The sequence below is a fragment of the Morchella sextelata genome (genome assembly GCF_020137385.1).
Source record: "Morchella sextelata strain SCLS chromosome Unknown scls_20, whole genome shotgun sequence".
NCBI classification, from domain to species: Eukaryota; Fungi; Ascomycota; class Pezizomycetes; order Pezizales; family Morchellaceae; genus Morchella; species Morchella sextelata.
The window spans coordinates 1,393,506-1,408,224 of NW_025408635.1; the positions used below are offsets into that span (position 1 = coordinate 1,393,506).

The 14,719-nt window shown below is 43.6% G+C and overlaps 3 protein-coding genes across 3 annotated transcripts; all 3 read left to right on the plus strand.

Annotated features, from left to right (window-relative positions):
- Window positions 1-1,383: 1,383 nt before the first annotated feature.
- Window positions 1,384-3,417, plus strand: H6S33_006570 (uncharacterized protein; the record flags this gene model as incomplete). The annotated part of the gene is made up of 7 exons (XM_044837935.1): window positions 1,384-1,494; window positions 1,575-1,712; window positions 1,786-2,223; window positions 2,271-2,698; window positions 2,754-2,816; window positions 2,871-3,012; window positions 3,079-3,417. 7 exons carry the CDS (start codon window positions 1,384-1,386, stop codon window positions 3,415-3,417), a joined length of 1,659 nt encoding a protein of 552 aa, XP_044690097.1.
- Window positions 3,418-6,061: 2,644 nt separating this feature from the next.
- H6S33_006571 (uncharacterized protein) lies at window positions 6,062-7,169 on the plus strand (the record flags this gene model as incomplete). Its single annotated transcript, XM_044837936.1, has 5 exons — window positions 6,062-6,073; window positions 6,128-6,300; window positions 6,423-6,509; window positions 6,587-6,685; window positions 6,743-7,169. 5 exons carry the CDS (start codon window positions 6,062-6,064, stop codon window positions 7,167-7,169), a joined length of 798 nt encoding a protein of 265 aa, XP_044690098.1.
- Window positions 7,170-9,437: 2,268 nt separating this feature from the next.
- On the plus strand, window positions 9,438-10,345 carry H6S33_006572 (uncharacterized protein; the record flags this gene model as incomplete). The annotated part of the gene is made up of 2 exons (XM_044837937.1): window positions 9,438-9,968; window positions 10,040-10,345. 2 exons carry the CDS (start codon window positions 9,438-9,440, stop codon window positions 10,343-10,345), a joined length of 837 nt encoding a protein of 278 aa, XP_044690099.1.
- Window positions 10,346-14,719: the final 4,374 nt, after the last annotated feature.

Sequence of the window (14,719 nt, forward strand, 5' to 3'; positions counted from 1 at the left end):
GGAGCTCGGTGTCCTATTGGCACTAGCAAATACTTTCATGCTCCAGTTTGCTACAACGACGCCCGCCCACTCCTCTCCTCTCCTCTCCTTCTACATCACCCATCCCTTCGAGAGTGATCAAATAATATCATCAGATTCCTCAACCTGTTTCCTTCACATCATTCGCTTGGGAAAGTAGCTCAAACCGAGAGAATTCCTAATTACCAAATTCCTCCTACTGTTTTGGAGGAAAGAAACCGGTCAGTTATATAGGTTGTCATTGCGAAGTTATGTTTGTATACAAGGAACAAGAATAGAGCATTCCATTAACGAACACGAAGAAATCATAGGAACCAGATGAAACTCTCCAATACTTCCACGGCCACCCAAAGTCGGCGATCTCCGCGTACATACAGTACCAAAAAGATGGATAAATCTCACACCATAAGACTGCCGTATTCTATTGAATACGGTATTCTTGGAGCACCTAAGGTACTCTTGGAGCATTTGTGCTGATAAGAGTATTGGCGGGGTATTGAGGGCGGCTAGTACAGCATTTATATGGCATTGTTTGGGATGCCGCATTTCTGCACTAGTACTTGTCTCATGTACACAAATAAAGTTATTCTCACGATGAAGCATCGCGAGAACCTCGATCACAACAATTCAATCCATCAATATCTCCGTGGATATTTATCCAGCATCAGAGGGTTAGATAGAGTTGGGAAATACTTTTTAAAATACTTTTTCTTTCTTTCTGGGATTTCGACCTATCGCAGTTCTGCCGGTGGTTCGTGCCACAATTTTCCTCAGAGCTGGTTATGGTCTGATGGTGATGATTACGCATGTGTGGTGGTGATGAATCATGGTGTTGAACTGCAAGCGGACAGTCACCTAGCAGGAGTAACTCAGGCATCATATTCCTATGGTAGTGCTGCAAATACCCTAACCATGATTAACAATGCTGCATTGAAAACTGTGCCGAGTTGTCTCCGTATTGGCCGAGCAATACGGCATTCTAACAAATACCGAACTACTGCCGTAGCACTACGGTATCGAAAACATCCCGATTTCTGGTACTATACGAGTTGATGAGTATACTTTTAGCGTGATGGAGCTTCGCCTATCAGAAACGCGCGATGTCATACTCACGCTGGGTGTAGGCGGATCGAGTACAAATCAAAACCATTTCTCTATCATTGAGACATCCAGCCGCAGCTGACCAGTACACTCAGAAGTTGAGATTACTAATAATACATACAGGTTTGGGTTACGGCGATGCCTGCCTCGGCACCCCCGTATCCGATAAGCGAACGAGTTGTAGGGTTTATAACAGGCCTAACGCCGTAAATTTTTGACAGACCCCTCGCACAATCAGTCAATCAAAAAGGCTTAGCATTAACAATGTCGAAAACCACTTCCCCATTCTTCGCAGGGCCTAAGACTGGTCCGTTGCCGACAACAGATCTGCTCTCTTGGATGTTTGATAACCAACCTTACGATTGTGATAAAAAAGTGAGCAAATATTTGGTTTTCTACCTCCCTATACATTGAGCACGGCGAGACTGATTTTTTTTTTTTTTTTTTTTGAATAGATATATATCGATGCAAGTGACACGACGAGGTTTATCACTTCTGCAATTGCGAAGAACATCATACGAAAACTTGCGAAAGGTTTACGGGATGCCGGACTAAACAAGGGAGATTGTGTGCTAGTGCATGCTTTTAACGACGTGAGTGTTCCGGCGGTTTCATGTGCTGATATAGGATGGTAATCCCGAGGCAACATAATACTGATCTTTAAAGATCTACTACTCCATGCTGGTGCTCGGTATAGTAGCGGCCGGTGGTGTCTTCACTGCTACCAATCCCGCATACACAGCCCGGGAAATGGAGCACCATATCAAATCCGCGAGCGCGCAGTTCATTTTCACTGAGCCAGAGATGCTCCCTACTGTTCTTGAGGTTGCGAACAAAAGTGATGTAAATATTAGGGATATTTGGATATTCCACCCCTTAAAGGATCAAAAAGTGCCAGCTGGGCAAAAATCATGGGAGGAGCTGTTGACAAAGGGGGAAAGTGACTGGGTACGATTTGATGATGAGAAGCTAGCGCGGGAGACAACCGCATTCAGACTATTTAGTAGCGGGACCACAGGGCTACCGAAGGCGGTGGATATATCGCATCTAAATCTTATGGCGCAGCATGTTGCAGTAAGCGAATTTATACCAAAGCCATACGAGGTTCGTAATGACGAGAGTTTGTTTGGTGCTCTGCTGACATTGGATAGCCGGTTTCCATTATACCTCTTCCCATGTTTCATGTGGCTTGTGTGCCACATGCCCATGTTGTTCTCTTACGGGCTGGTCGAACAGCCTACATTCTCCGCCGTTTTCACCTTGAGCTTTACCTCTCAACCGTTGAGAAACATGGGATTAATGAGCTTGGACTTGTACCGCCGCTCGCTGTATTATTAGTCATGTCGCCACTCACGAAAAAGTATTCGCTACGCAACATTAAAACTGTACTTATTGGTGCAGCGCCATTGAGTAAGGATATTCAAGCAAGACTGAAAAACACAGTCAATCCAGACAAGAACCCGTTAGTTAATCAAGTATGGGGGATGACTGAGAGCACCTGTATCGCAACCATGTTTCATAACATGGAAGACGATGATACGGGCAGTGTGGGAAGACTATTGCCAAATCTTGAGGCCAAGTAGGACTCATCCCCCGTTTCAGTAGCCATTTAAATCTAGTTAACGCATTTTCAGATTGATCGATGATGCAGGAAACGATATCAGCGCCTATGATACTCCTGGCGAAATTTGCTTGAGGTATTTTTCTGATGGATGCTCTTGGCGGAGTTGTGGCTTATTTTCTTTCATTAGGGGTCCCACAATGATCAAAGGTTACTATAATAACGATGCAGCGAACCGAGAATCTTATGATTCGGATGGCTTCTACCATACAGGTGATATTGGTCTTTGCGACGGCAAAACCAAGAAATGGTACATCGTTGACAGGAAGAAGGTAAACCCTGTAGGACCCTTGCATGGTGTGGGTTGGCATTAACAATTGTTATACTGGCTCTTATAGGAGCTTATTAAGGTTCGAGGCTTTCAAGTCGCCCCACCTGAGCTCGAGGGAATCCTGCTGGAACATCCCCACATCATTGATGCGGCGGTTATCGGAGTTGTTACCGAGACACATGGGTCCGAGCTTCCCAGGGCGTATATTGTTAGGCGACCTGGATCAAAGCTTGAGAAGCAGGAGGTCAAGGAATACGTGAAGGCAAAAGTGGCGTCGTATAAACGACTTGAAGGGGGAGTTGTCTTTTTAGATGCAATCCCGAAAAACGCAAGTGGTAAGATATTGAAAAATGCGTTGAGGGAACTGGCGAGGAAGGAGATGGGAGCAGTGAAGGCAAAACTGTAATTGTTTATTACTAAGGTATGGATTTAAGTTATTCAATGCTAGGCATCTATGAAATCCCTGCATCTCACGGCCCCTTAGGTCTTGGATGTTCTACTCTATAGCTACTCGCGGTAGGCATGAAGAACCTGAACATCGTTTTTCTGGTAGCAACCACTTTGACCCCTGCTAGCGCGTTTTTATGTTCAGGTTCTTGTTACCTGCCCCGAGTACATATATGCCTGCCGCCCCGATACCGATACTCTTATTTTCACGACAGTAGATCACATAAGGCAAATAGCCTATATGTAAATGTCACGTAAGTACCCGCCAGAGATCTGTCCCAAGCACTAGGTAAACAGGCTGTTAAATAAGTTGATTCCAAACCCTTACTTGATGGGTACCTACATATAGTTATGAAGACCATCACTAATGCTTCGTTCCCGAATAAAAAGTCAAGTCCCAAATGATCTCTCCAGGAATAACTTTACAACTGTCAACTTCGCAACCCCCCCCCCTCTCCGCCAAACAGACGTCTACTAAACCTTGCGTATACATACTTGAATCTTGATAAAAGGATCCTATTTATCTACTGCCTGTACTAAAGTATCACTACGTTGCCTTTCGCTTGACAGGAATACCACATCCAACCACACGGAAGATGCCTAGACCCAATACGTACTGCTATCTTACTGGTGTGCCTCATAGCCGTAATTTTCAAGGGAGGTGAACGGATTTTCATTTATGCATGACATAACGGATACTCAAGGTTTGTTTGATCTTCTATCCGCTAAATATCAGATTTGTTCTTATTTCCCAGAACAGTCCAGAGAGATAACTACATGTAGTCTCCCGGAACCCAATTTTCCGTTCACCTATGGCCTTCGTTATTTGGCCTAGTTAGTTGCATGCACTTATATCTCTCCCCTGAGTAGGATTGACAACAGATTTCACGAAGAATGGGGGTGCCGAAGAACTCTAACTTCTATACGTTACGTCCTACCCATTCTTCCCCACTCTATGCTTCAATACAGTAGAGTGCCCAACCCAAAATCTGGGATTGAAAGGGGTAGCCGCAGTCGGTGTTGCATGTTCAGGGGCCAAGCTCGTTAATTTGCCCTTATGGAAATGCGGGGTTGGTCCCGCTTCTTTTTTTTGACTAGTACAATTGATATGATAAGGCTAGTAATTAGGTTTCGCGGGAATTGCCGAGACGCAATCAGTTACTTGGGACGAAACAACATGTTAATTGTGGCTAGTAGTCCACTCATACCTGGTGTTGGTTATCTTTGGAACCTCGGTCTCGCAGTAATTTCTGTGGACGTACATATGTGGGCTGTGTGATGGTTTTGCAGTACCAAGTTTAGAGCAGAAGAGTATCAGGTACGTACAGACCTTCAATGGCAAAATGTGCTCTACCTACCTAATGAGGATTCTGGTCTCAGCCTGGAAGGGTCACAAAGACGTTGAATATCTCCTTTAACTCCTAGATCCAGAGACTTAGGCGTTAAAGATGTTCTATTGGTTGTTTATGCCGAGCTAGCTATGGCTGTACTCGTAGGGGATACATACTTGTCAGGCATCAGAAATGCCTTCTGGAATACTGCGATGTGATACGGAGTCCCAAACCCCTGGTACCCGGGATTCCCCTGGGGTGGCAAAACCAGAAAGCTAGATTGTTTATTCTCAGCTCGTTGTCTATTGGACGGACAGATCGTGCGCTTCCGATCATGATCTTCTGCAGGTTGGCACTTGCACATGGCTGGACGGAAAGCCATAAACCACGTTTTGCGATCGCGCTTTGGTGTAACAAACCACAACTCTAACCAGCCTTAACCTGGAAAAATGAGACTCATAACTTCCAAGTTGTGATAGTAAGACTATTCCACCCCTGAGGGTGCACAGAGTTTTCCAATTTACATACCTAGTAATTGTATTATTCGAAGGAGTAGTGCCATTTCAGGTGGGTGTAGATAAGTGGGTGTGGTTATACATGCTGATCCTATAATACTCATTAGTTCCCTCGTCTTTCCTTTCTCTCCAAGAACCCCTCATACCGAGTAATGCCCAGTCGGCATCTGATGCAGTCGAGCTGCACTTGCACTCGTGTCTGCAAAAATCTCTAAGTAAGACCCCCACCCCCCACCCCACTCACATGTAACTCTAGACTTTCAATATGTACTAACTATACCAACCTCAATAGCCCAAGTATTTTATAACTACTCGACTATTTATTCCGAAATCTTGGCTCTGTGTGATAGCCAATGGAGATCCACACGTTGCTGGAAAGGGCCAGTTTGGGAGATGACGAAAATCGCGGTCCAAGGTTACTAATTACGGGAATAACATTGATGGTAATAGCAGTTCTGGTCTTGAGTGGGAGGATATACTGTAGAGCTGTGTTGTTGAGGAGGATGGGTAGTGATGATTGGTGTATGATCTTAGCAACGGTATGCATTGACGTCGCTCAGAATGTGGGGAAGTTGATACTGATCTTATTATTATTTGTGGGAAAGATCGTTGCCATTCCAATCCTGGTTACAAATTGTATAGGTGAGAAATGATATTTTGTACCTGTCTGTACGAGAGTAGGAAACTGATAGTTCATGTAGGTGTTATGGGTGGAGTTGGGCGTCATACCTGGAAAACATCTGTAGAGGCACAAAAGATGGCAGTAAAGGTAAAAACACTCTCTCAGGCCTTATATTATCACCAAATTCTAATACCTCCGCAGATGGGTTATGTTGCCATGATGCACTACTTCCTTGCTCTTGGCCTGACCAAGTGCTCCCTACTCCTGTTTCTTATTCGTCTTGCCCCCAGTACTCGTCTTTCAAAGATATCTTGGGGGATATTCTACTTTGTCGTCGCATACACAATTGCTGCATTCATTCTCTCAGCTGTACAGTGCGTGCCTGCATCTTTCATATGGGATGTCATATCGGAGGGAAACAAAATCCATGCCGTTTGTCTGCCACAGCGACCACTCAACTTTTCGCTATTTCCAATAAACATATTCACAGATATAGTGATTTGGTTGCTGCCTTTAAGGACGATTTGGAGCATCCAGATGCCATTGAGACAGAAACTTGTGTTGTTGGTGATCTTCTCAATGGGTAGTATGTGAGTATTTTTTAAGATAAAGTGCGAAAACCCGATGTATGAAGAGATACTGATGAAAGTGATCGGGTAGGAGTGTTTTGGCCGGTATTCTGCGTCTCTCTAGCGTTGAGACGTCACTCACTACGACAGATCCCATGTGGGATAATATTAACCTCGGAATATGGTCGCTGTAAATACCGCCCCCACCTCTCGAGATTTCAATCTCAACTACTGACTTATTCTATAGAGTCGAAGTTCTGATTGGTATCATCTGTGGTTCCGCCCCTGCTATTAAACCCCTCTTCTCTAAATTCCTTCCCGGGCTCCTGGGCAGCTCAAACGCTATATCAGACAACAGCAACAACCCCGACCACAACAACCGCAGAAGCAAGAGCAACCGACATTCACGTCACTTCCCCGGCTCCCTCTCGAGGCAGCAGACAGCATATGCGCTTGGGTCCGTTAGTACCAGGCGCGGGAGTGTGATGGGAGATGGCAACACATCGACTGAGAGATTTGGACCGAGGACGAGGATTGAAGGACCTAGAACGGCGACAAAGTTGGATACCACTAGTGAGACAGCTAGCGAAGAGTATCTACGGGACGGGGATATAGAACCAGAGGTGATCATGAAGAGTACGGAGGTGCAAGTTAACTTCGAGGAGAGGGTATGACACCTGGAGAAATCAAGTGATGAGGGCAGATTTTAATGTCTTGTTTGTAAATACTTTGGAGCAGTCACGCTTATGTGAACTGTCATGTGTGTATTTTCTTTTATTTAACGTTTTCATTTGTTTATTCTTCGCGATCGATCATGATTCTAAAATGTTTAGTCTTCTAATTGAGTAAACACTGGTAGAAAAAGTGCAGGGACTTCATTCACACCAAATGATGCCTATCGAGTTTTCTAGCCCCATTACGTCATTGTAGAACATATTACTAAGTACAAAGAGTGACTAAGCCATATTTACTAGAGGTGCAGGTTTTGATTCCGAAGGGAGCTTTCCTACGTGTGGTGAGTAAAGGTCTTAACATCGTGTGATGCGTCGTGTTGTTCCTTTGTTCTCTGTATGTACATATGTATCTGCCATCACATTTCCGACACGGCCAAACTCTCTTTGGCGCACGCATCGTGAACCACTCGGCAGTCTTAGTGCCGATCTGTGAGTGACACGTGCGATATGGAAATGATCAGAATGTGGGTTTTCTTGGAGGGTTAGGTAGCAACGCCCCACGTACATGTTTGAGACGCTTGGCTACCCGGATAATTTGAATGAACCGGTTTTCAGATCTTTATTATATTAAAGTAGGACGCTGTTTAGTGTATGCGTTACGCTTTGCATACAATGTTTTGAGGGAAAGAAATTAAATGATCAATCTACGTGGATGTGTGTGGCATAGGCACCAAAACACATATTTATTAATGCTGGAATCGTTTCTTAGCTCATTTATTAATTGGTTTATCCATTTTAATCCCTTTCCCGATGCCTTTCCCCACACAAAACATAATACTGTCGGACCATACTTTTCCAATTCGAGAGATCCGATACGCATGGCTATGGAGCTTGAGGAATCCGTGTATTTCGAAAGACCATATTTTCTCACGCTTTCACCCTATCCTGAATGTAGTTTAACCATGGTAGGCGCACCAATTCTACAGTAGACTCTCGATATAAGGATATTTGATATAAGGATATACGTGGTATAAGGATACGGCTGGCTGGCCCCGAAATTTTTGTATGGGATATTAAGGATAAATGGCTGTAAGAATATCCTTAGTTTTCGGGTGATTTTTTGTATGGATATCCTTATAGAGAGAGATCTTGGCATTGGAAAATGCTAGAAAAAAAGGTTTTTACCAACACACGCACAGGTATATCTTGAAGTTTCAATTATCAGTTCTGAATACCGACTCAGACCCTCCAACATCCAGCTATACCCGCCCTTTTTGTTTGATATCCGTTGCCATGGAGCATATACCGCCCTCTCCTCGAGCTCTCACAACAGACATGGCCCCTAAGCAGAAGCAGAAAAGGCAGACCTTTACAGAGCAGCAAAAGAAGTCTCTATGCGACTGGACAAAAACTCAGCAAGAACTAAATGGTGTACACCCAGATTGGAAAGAGACGGCAAAATGGTTTTCAGATACGCACTAAGGAAAAGCAATAGCACAATCAAGCATGAGCACGATCCTGACTAAATGCTCAGCAGATTTTTTTGAACAATCCTTGTCAGCTGAACCTTGGCGATCAGATATCAAAAAGAGACGGGAAGTAAAATACCCTGAGTTAGATAAGGCTTTATACGAATGGCATATCGTTATGCAAAAGCATGTTCCTATTAATGGCATGGTGTTGAAGGAGAAGGCAAAAGATATTTTTGTCCAAATATATCCGGGTATGTCTATACTATTCTTGTGTAATTGACTGTTCCCAGTTTCTAACAATACCTAACAAATAAATCCTTTTAATACAGGCCAGGAACCGCCAATGTTCTCTGAGGGCTGGTTGTCAGTTTGGAAAAAGAGGCACCAGATTAAGCAATTTATACAGTATGGCGAATTGAATGATGCTGTCCAACACCATTGTGTCTTGGGTTTGGATGAAATGAATACCGTTCGGACGATACTCGAGAATTATAACCTACAGGATATATTTAACTTTGACAAAACCGGCTACTTTTTCCGTATGCAACCTGACAGACGCCTCTGCACTGAACTACTCGAGGGGTCAAAGAAAAATAAATTGAGAATTACTGTTGGATTTATTTGTAATGGAACGGGATCAGAGAAACTTCCTTTATGGATAATCGGGAAGGCCAAAGACCCTAGATGCTTTAAAAACCTCAACCGGGATAACCTTGGTGCCATATATCGTTTCAATCAGACAGCTTGGATGAAACATGATATAATGATAGAGTATTTGTATTGGTTTGATCGAAAGATGACAGGAAGAAAGGTTGCACTTCTGATGGACAATTTTTCAGCCCACGAGTTAGCAGTCAAACCTATCGGCAATCAGTTACAAAATACATGGATTATATGGCTTCCAGCAAACACAACTTCAGTTTGGCAACCATTAGACCAGGGTATCATACAATCTTGGAAAGCGCATACGAGACGACACTATGTACGGTACCTAGTAAAAGAAACAGAGAAAGTTGAAGTCGGAGTTAAAATCCCTGAAGTTACTTTATTGGAGGCAATTCAATGGGCAGTCGAGGCTTGGAATAATGATGTTAAATCATCGACAATATTCAACTGCTTTACAAAAAGCACTGTCAAATACTTCGGACCGACTCAGCTTAGGTCTGAAGGTGGCAGTGCTGCAAGGGATATGATCGATCTTGTTGCTGAAGTACGGGCTGATATGGAAATACTCTATCAAAACCGTTATATTCAGGAGCCGATTGATGTCGGGACGTACCTCAACCCAATTGAGGAGAGGGTAAAAGACACATCTGAAGATATAGAGGTAAGTTCATATCTCCTGACTCTTATTGAATGCATACTGTTACTAACAAATATGGTTCAAGTAACTTCTAGTCAAGCATCTTGCAGCATTATATTCCTGTCGATGATAGTGACGAAGTGGCATTAGAGGAAGAAAATGAAATACAACACCTCCAAATTACCTACGAAACCGCAATCCAGTACCTCGGACAACTACAATATTACTTTATGCAGATGGATATCACCGGACCCCCTTCAGCCAAATCTGATTTGATTGATATGCGGCGTAGTGTTGAGGCAGCACAGGTCGAGCAAAAGTTTCTAAAACCTCAACAAAAGCTTACAAGATTCTTTCAACCTGTAACGGCAGCAGAAAACAGCGGGTTCAGTAAGGAGTGAATACTTGAACCCGCAACTCATTTTCCCTTTATTGCCCCTTGAGACTCATAAATAATCTCGCTTCTGATAGGCTTAATTTACTAAAATACTTCTAAGTTCTCTCTTCTTAAAACTTCAATCAGATTTTCATTTGCTCTTGTATTTGTTGTTTGGGTGTTAAAAAACAAAAACTAGTACACCCGTACCCTTACTGGAAAACAGCGGGTTCATATTCCCCTTATTGCCCCTTGAGACTCACATATAATTTCGCTTCTTATAGGCTTAATTTACGAAAATACTTCTGAGCTCTCTCTTCTTAATACTTCAATCAGAATTCCATTTGCTCTTGTATTCGTTGTTTGGTTGTTAAAAAACAAAAACCAGTACACCCGTACCCTTACTTGAAAACCTAACCCTGAACTTGTTATAAGGATATATTGGCTATAAGGATAGTAGCTCCCGGTCCCGACCATATCCTTATAGCGAGAGTCTACTGTAGTACTGAGGCCGCTCGGTTTTGCTTAACGTTGGCCTTTCCTGTCTCGAGGTTTCGAGGGAGTGGCCTCGAGGTGTCTCGAGGCATCTCAAGACCCCCAAAATAGGAACTTTGGGTGATAATAGTGAGTCGAGACCTAAACTTAGTGCGATACCAACCTGAGTCTGTATTATATTAGATATACTCGAGTTTGGCGGCCTCGAGGCACCTCGAGGCCTATCAGATTGGTGGTTTCGAGCTTCCTTGGCCTTGTAAGCTTTCGGTATTGTCCGGCCTCGAGGTCATGGTCTCGAAACAAAGCCACAAGGCCGCTCGGCTTCGTGGACCACACTGGCCTCGATATGGCTGTGACAGATGTCGACATAACATGTTCGAACAGACCACCCATTGGGTTCGACCTCATTTGAAAAACGGAATATCCAATAAGAATGTGTACCTAAGCATTTTATGTATGCAGTTATTCTCGTTAATATATAGGCTTTACTTTAGACTATTAGGGCTCTCTAGGAGTCAATCATTGCAGAGGCATCAGCTAGCGCTAATCATGGATTATCACTCGTAAATATTCCTCCTCTAATTTTCTCCGTGTATTTTGTCTTTTCACGGCCTTATTACCGGTTCCGTTTTATATTTTCTCCAGATACCTTCCTGTGGGGTAGAGAGCGAACACGTAACCTTAAGTTTAGAAAGCCCACCAAAATGGGGTTTCTTTTGCCTTAGATCATACTCAATCCACTTCACAATTTTTAGAAAGCGCAACGTTGTCAGCTTTATTATCAAATAACAACACGCAGATCAATATCTCAAAGTTAACTGTGAAAAAGTGCGGTCCAGTATCAATGAATGAGTATTAAATATCTTGTGCTAGGCGTCCTGGTCTACGCACCCAAGAAAGCTTAGTGAGAGAGATCTAAGGTAGTGAGAGATGCTTGGCTACATGCTCGTTGTTAGAATACTATAATCTTATTAGCGTTCCTCTCGGCCGCCGGGGAAAGAACCAGAATCCCAAAGACCACCGGATCGCGTTATGCAGCCCTTCCAGCAACAAGTATTGCCCTATGACCTGAGCACTTCGTATGCGAACATATGTCTCAGGGTCCAGATAATTAATCGGATTCATTTCTATCGTTCCCTTGTATCTTAGTTATCCAGGTATTGAGAATTCACAATGATACCAAAGGTGTAAGAGGAAAGATGACATGTCGAGGTTTGATTTTCGGGACTTTTGATGTTTTCGACAGTGCTAGTAATTATATAGGTACAAGACTAAAAGGGTATTAATCGAGGTGGTCCTATAAATTCCTTCACCAATAAAGAGTGAAGACTCGGATTTCCTATCATGTGAACCATGTAATACATTGTGTAAAGTCTCGAGAATGGGAATATTTTTCAAATACCAGACCATCTGCAACCCCCCTCTTGTATCCTCCGGTTTTTAGAGGAGGTCCTTGACTGCGAAAATAGCCAGGACCAATTTTAAAACATACAACATCACTCGTATTTTCGATATTATCTCTTATCTGGATTTTTTTTATTTAATTATTGAAGTCTCCTTTGTGCTTCAGCAGGTTCATTTATTATTTATCTTAAAACCTCCCCGATATATCGCGCGCACATGTTGACCATTCAAAATCAGAGCTCTTAGCTGCGCTTATGTCGAGAGTTTGGTTCTCAATTTGTAAATTTCGCTTTCTCAAACCTGGTGACATTGATATTCAAAGGAATATTTGGCCTCACATCCGGTCACATATGTTGGTAGAGATGCGTTTCCATCGTCCAAGTCCAGTGAACCGTTGCATGCCTAAAGCCGGTACCACCCTGCCAAGTCCGAAATGTTCAAAACACCGCTCAAGAAGGTAAGCTCAACGTCCTGTGTGACCACTCAGAACTAATAGTGTTACAAAGTAGTCAAGCCACAATGGCTTTTGTGTTCTCCCAGAGGGTTTGTATTAGTTACGCTTTCTCATGGGTTGACTTTGTGCGGCGATCAATTCGCAAGGTCCGGATCTGGTGTTCGGCTCTCATTCGGTGAATAAAAGCAATCGCTTGCAATATAATACAAGGTCCTCTCAGATTCAGCGCGTAATCCATTATAATGCGTCCCTTGGGGGTTAGAAGCGTGTATTGCAACCAGATGACAGGCGGGATTCAAGCCTAAGTAGGTATGTGCCTATTCGATCCTCAATAATTGTTCCAAGTGCCTGTACCTACAGTGGGGGTTTCTCTGTCTCCTTCACAGTAGTATGGGATATTCCGTTGATGGTGCTCATTTGACGCAGTTTAGCCTCGACGGTTGCCAAGAGATGTCTCGCGGAGAAGCACAATGCTGCGTTGTTGATTAAGATGCGTAGGTTACTCCACTCTAGATGCTTTAGAATCAGAGCAGTAGCATAACGTCTGCTCCTGTTGTGAACGACTCAGGTTACTCTTTGCGTTCGTCCCATCTGTTGCAGTACGGTATCCTACCTGATAGGCGTATGTAGTTGTAAGCTCCTAGATCCTCCGCTCCTCCGGGGCACTCTTGGCAACCGTCCAAGACAGAGTAGAGACTCACTTTATGGAGCTTGCAACTGCGATGGAGCTGGAGTCCGAGTTGAGATGAGATGGAGCATGTGCCTAGGGTTGCATTCTCATTGGGTGGGTATGTCGAGTTTGAAAGACTGGGGATTTTGGTTCGGGCCCGAGCGAGTTTAGTAATGTGAATCGAGAAGCGAGAAGCGAGCGTGTTGAAATATCATGGCTGGAATTGAAGAAAGCTCCGCGATTGAGCAGTGATTAGATTGAATTGATTAGAGTAGGTTCTCGGATGCGCGTCGATTTCCCGCGGCTCCGCCTCCCTCCCGATCCGGAACATGAAAAGTCACTCGGTTACTTGTCGTTCCTCAGATTACTCTGGAATACGATCACCCATAATTCTTTACCACTATAAGCCCCGCTACCGAACATTTCGAGATTTCAAGGGTTTGTATTTTATCTCCCTTTTACTTCAACCCACTCTCTCTTACCTCGATCTCAGAGTTGATTAGCTACTTGTTGTTAATGGTTCCCTAACCGAGGTAGGGTACAAAGTGATCTACAACTTTTGAAAGTGTCCCTGCATATGGTATTTAATTGCAAGTACGTACTCTAATCCATCATGGGTTAGGGTTCGAGTCAACATATACTCAAACTGACCTCGTATTTACCGTGGCCCTGGGGCAGAACCTTGTATGCAGCTGGCGATTCTTTCCCTTTATAATATTACTCGCTCTTGTGGTAGGTTCTGTCTAGTATGTATGTATGTAGGTACATGTAGGTATCTGGGGTGGACGATGGACGACTACATAGATAAAGAGTGAATAATACATGGGGATTATTTAGGGTTATATTGTATATAAGGTGCATGTTGGGGTTTATTTGATTGATTGGGGTTTGCTAAGGTTAATATAGAGCTGAGATTCATGCATCTACGATCTTCTGATCACCAAGATCACCACGCTGGCATCCGAGACTCCCGGACAGGACCAGAGCAAACGATTGTAAGTACTCGAGTACCGCTCTTTTCCACTTCCGTGATTCACGGAAAAAAACGGAGAAAAAAAGGCAGCATATATTGCGGAATGAGCGGAAGATGGGATGTTGTGATCTTGAGAATCATATGCATTGCATGCAAACTATCCCAGCTTATGCGTTAGACTCTGGAATACTTGAGAGTATGATATGTATTCCCTATTATACCAGAAGGGATCTTCCATGGAATATTCGCTACTAATCGTTTTTGTTCCTGCATAATTCCCAATTGGCGTGCTTATTCGAACCCCCCGACCGACCACAAAGATCCTGGAAGTACTCGAATTTAGATCGAGTAAGATCGAGAATCACCGCTTGCTCCAGATCAACTTTTTACCTACTTTCTAGGT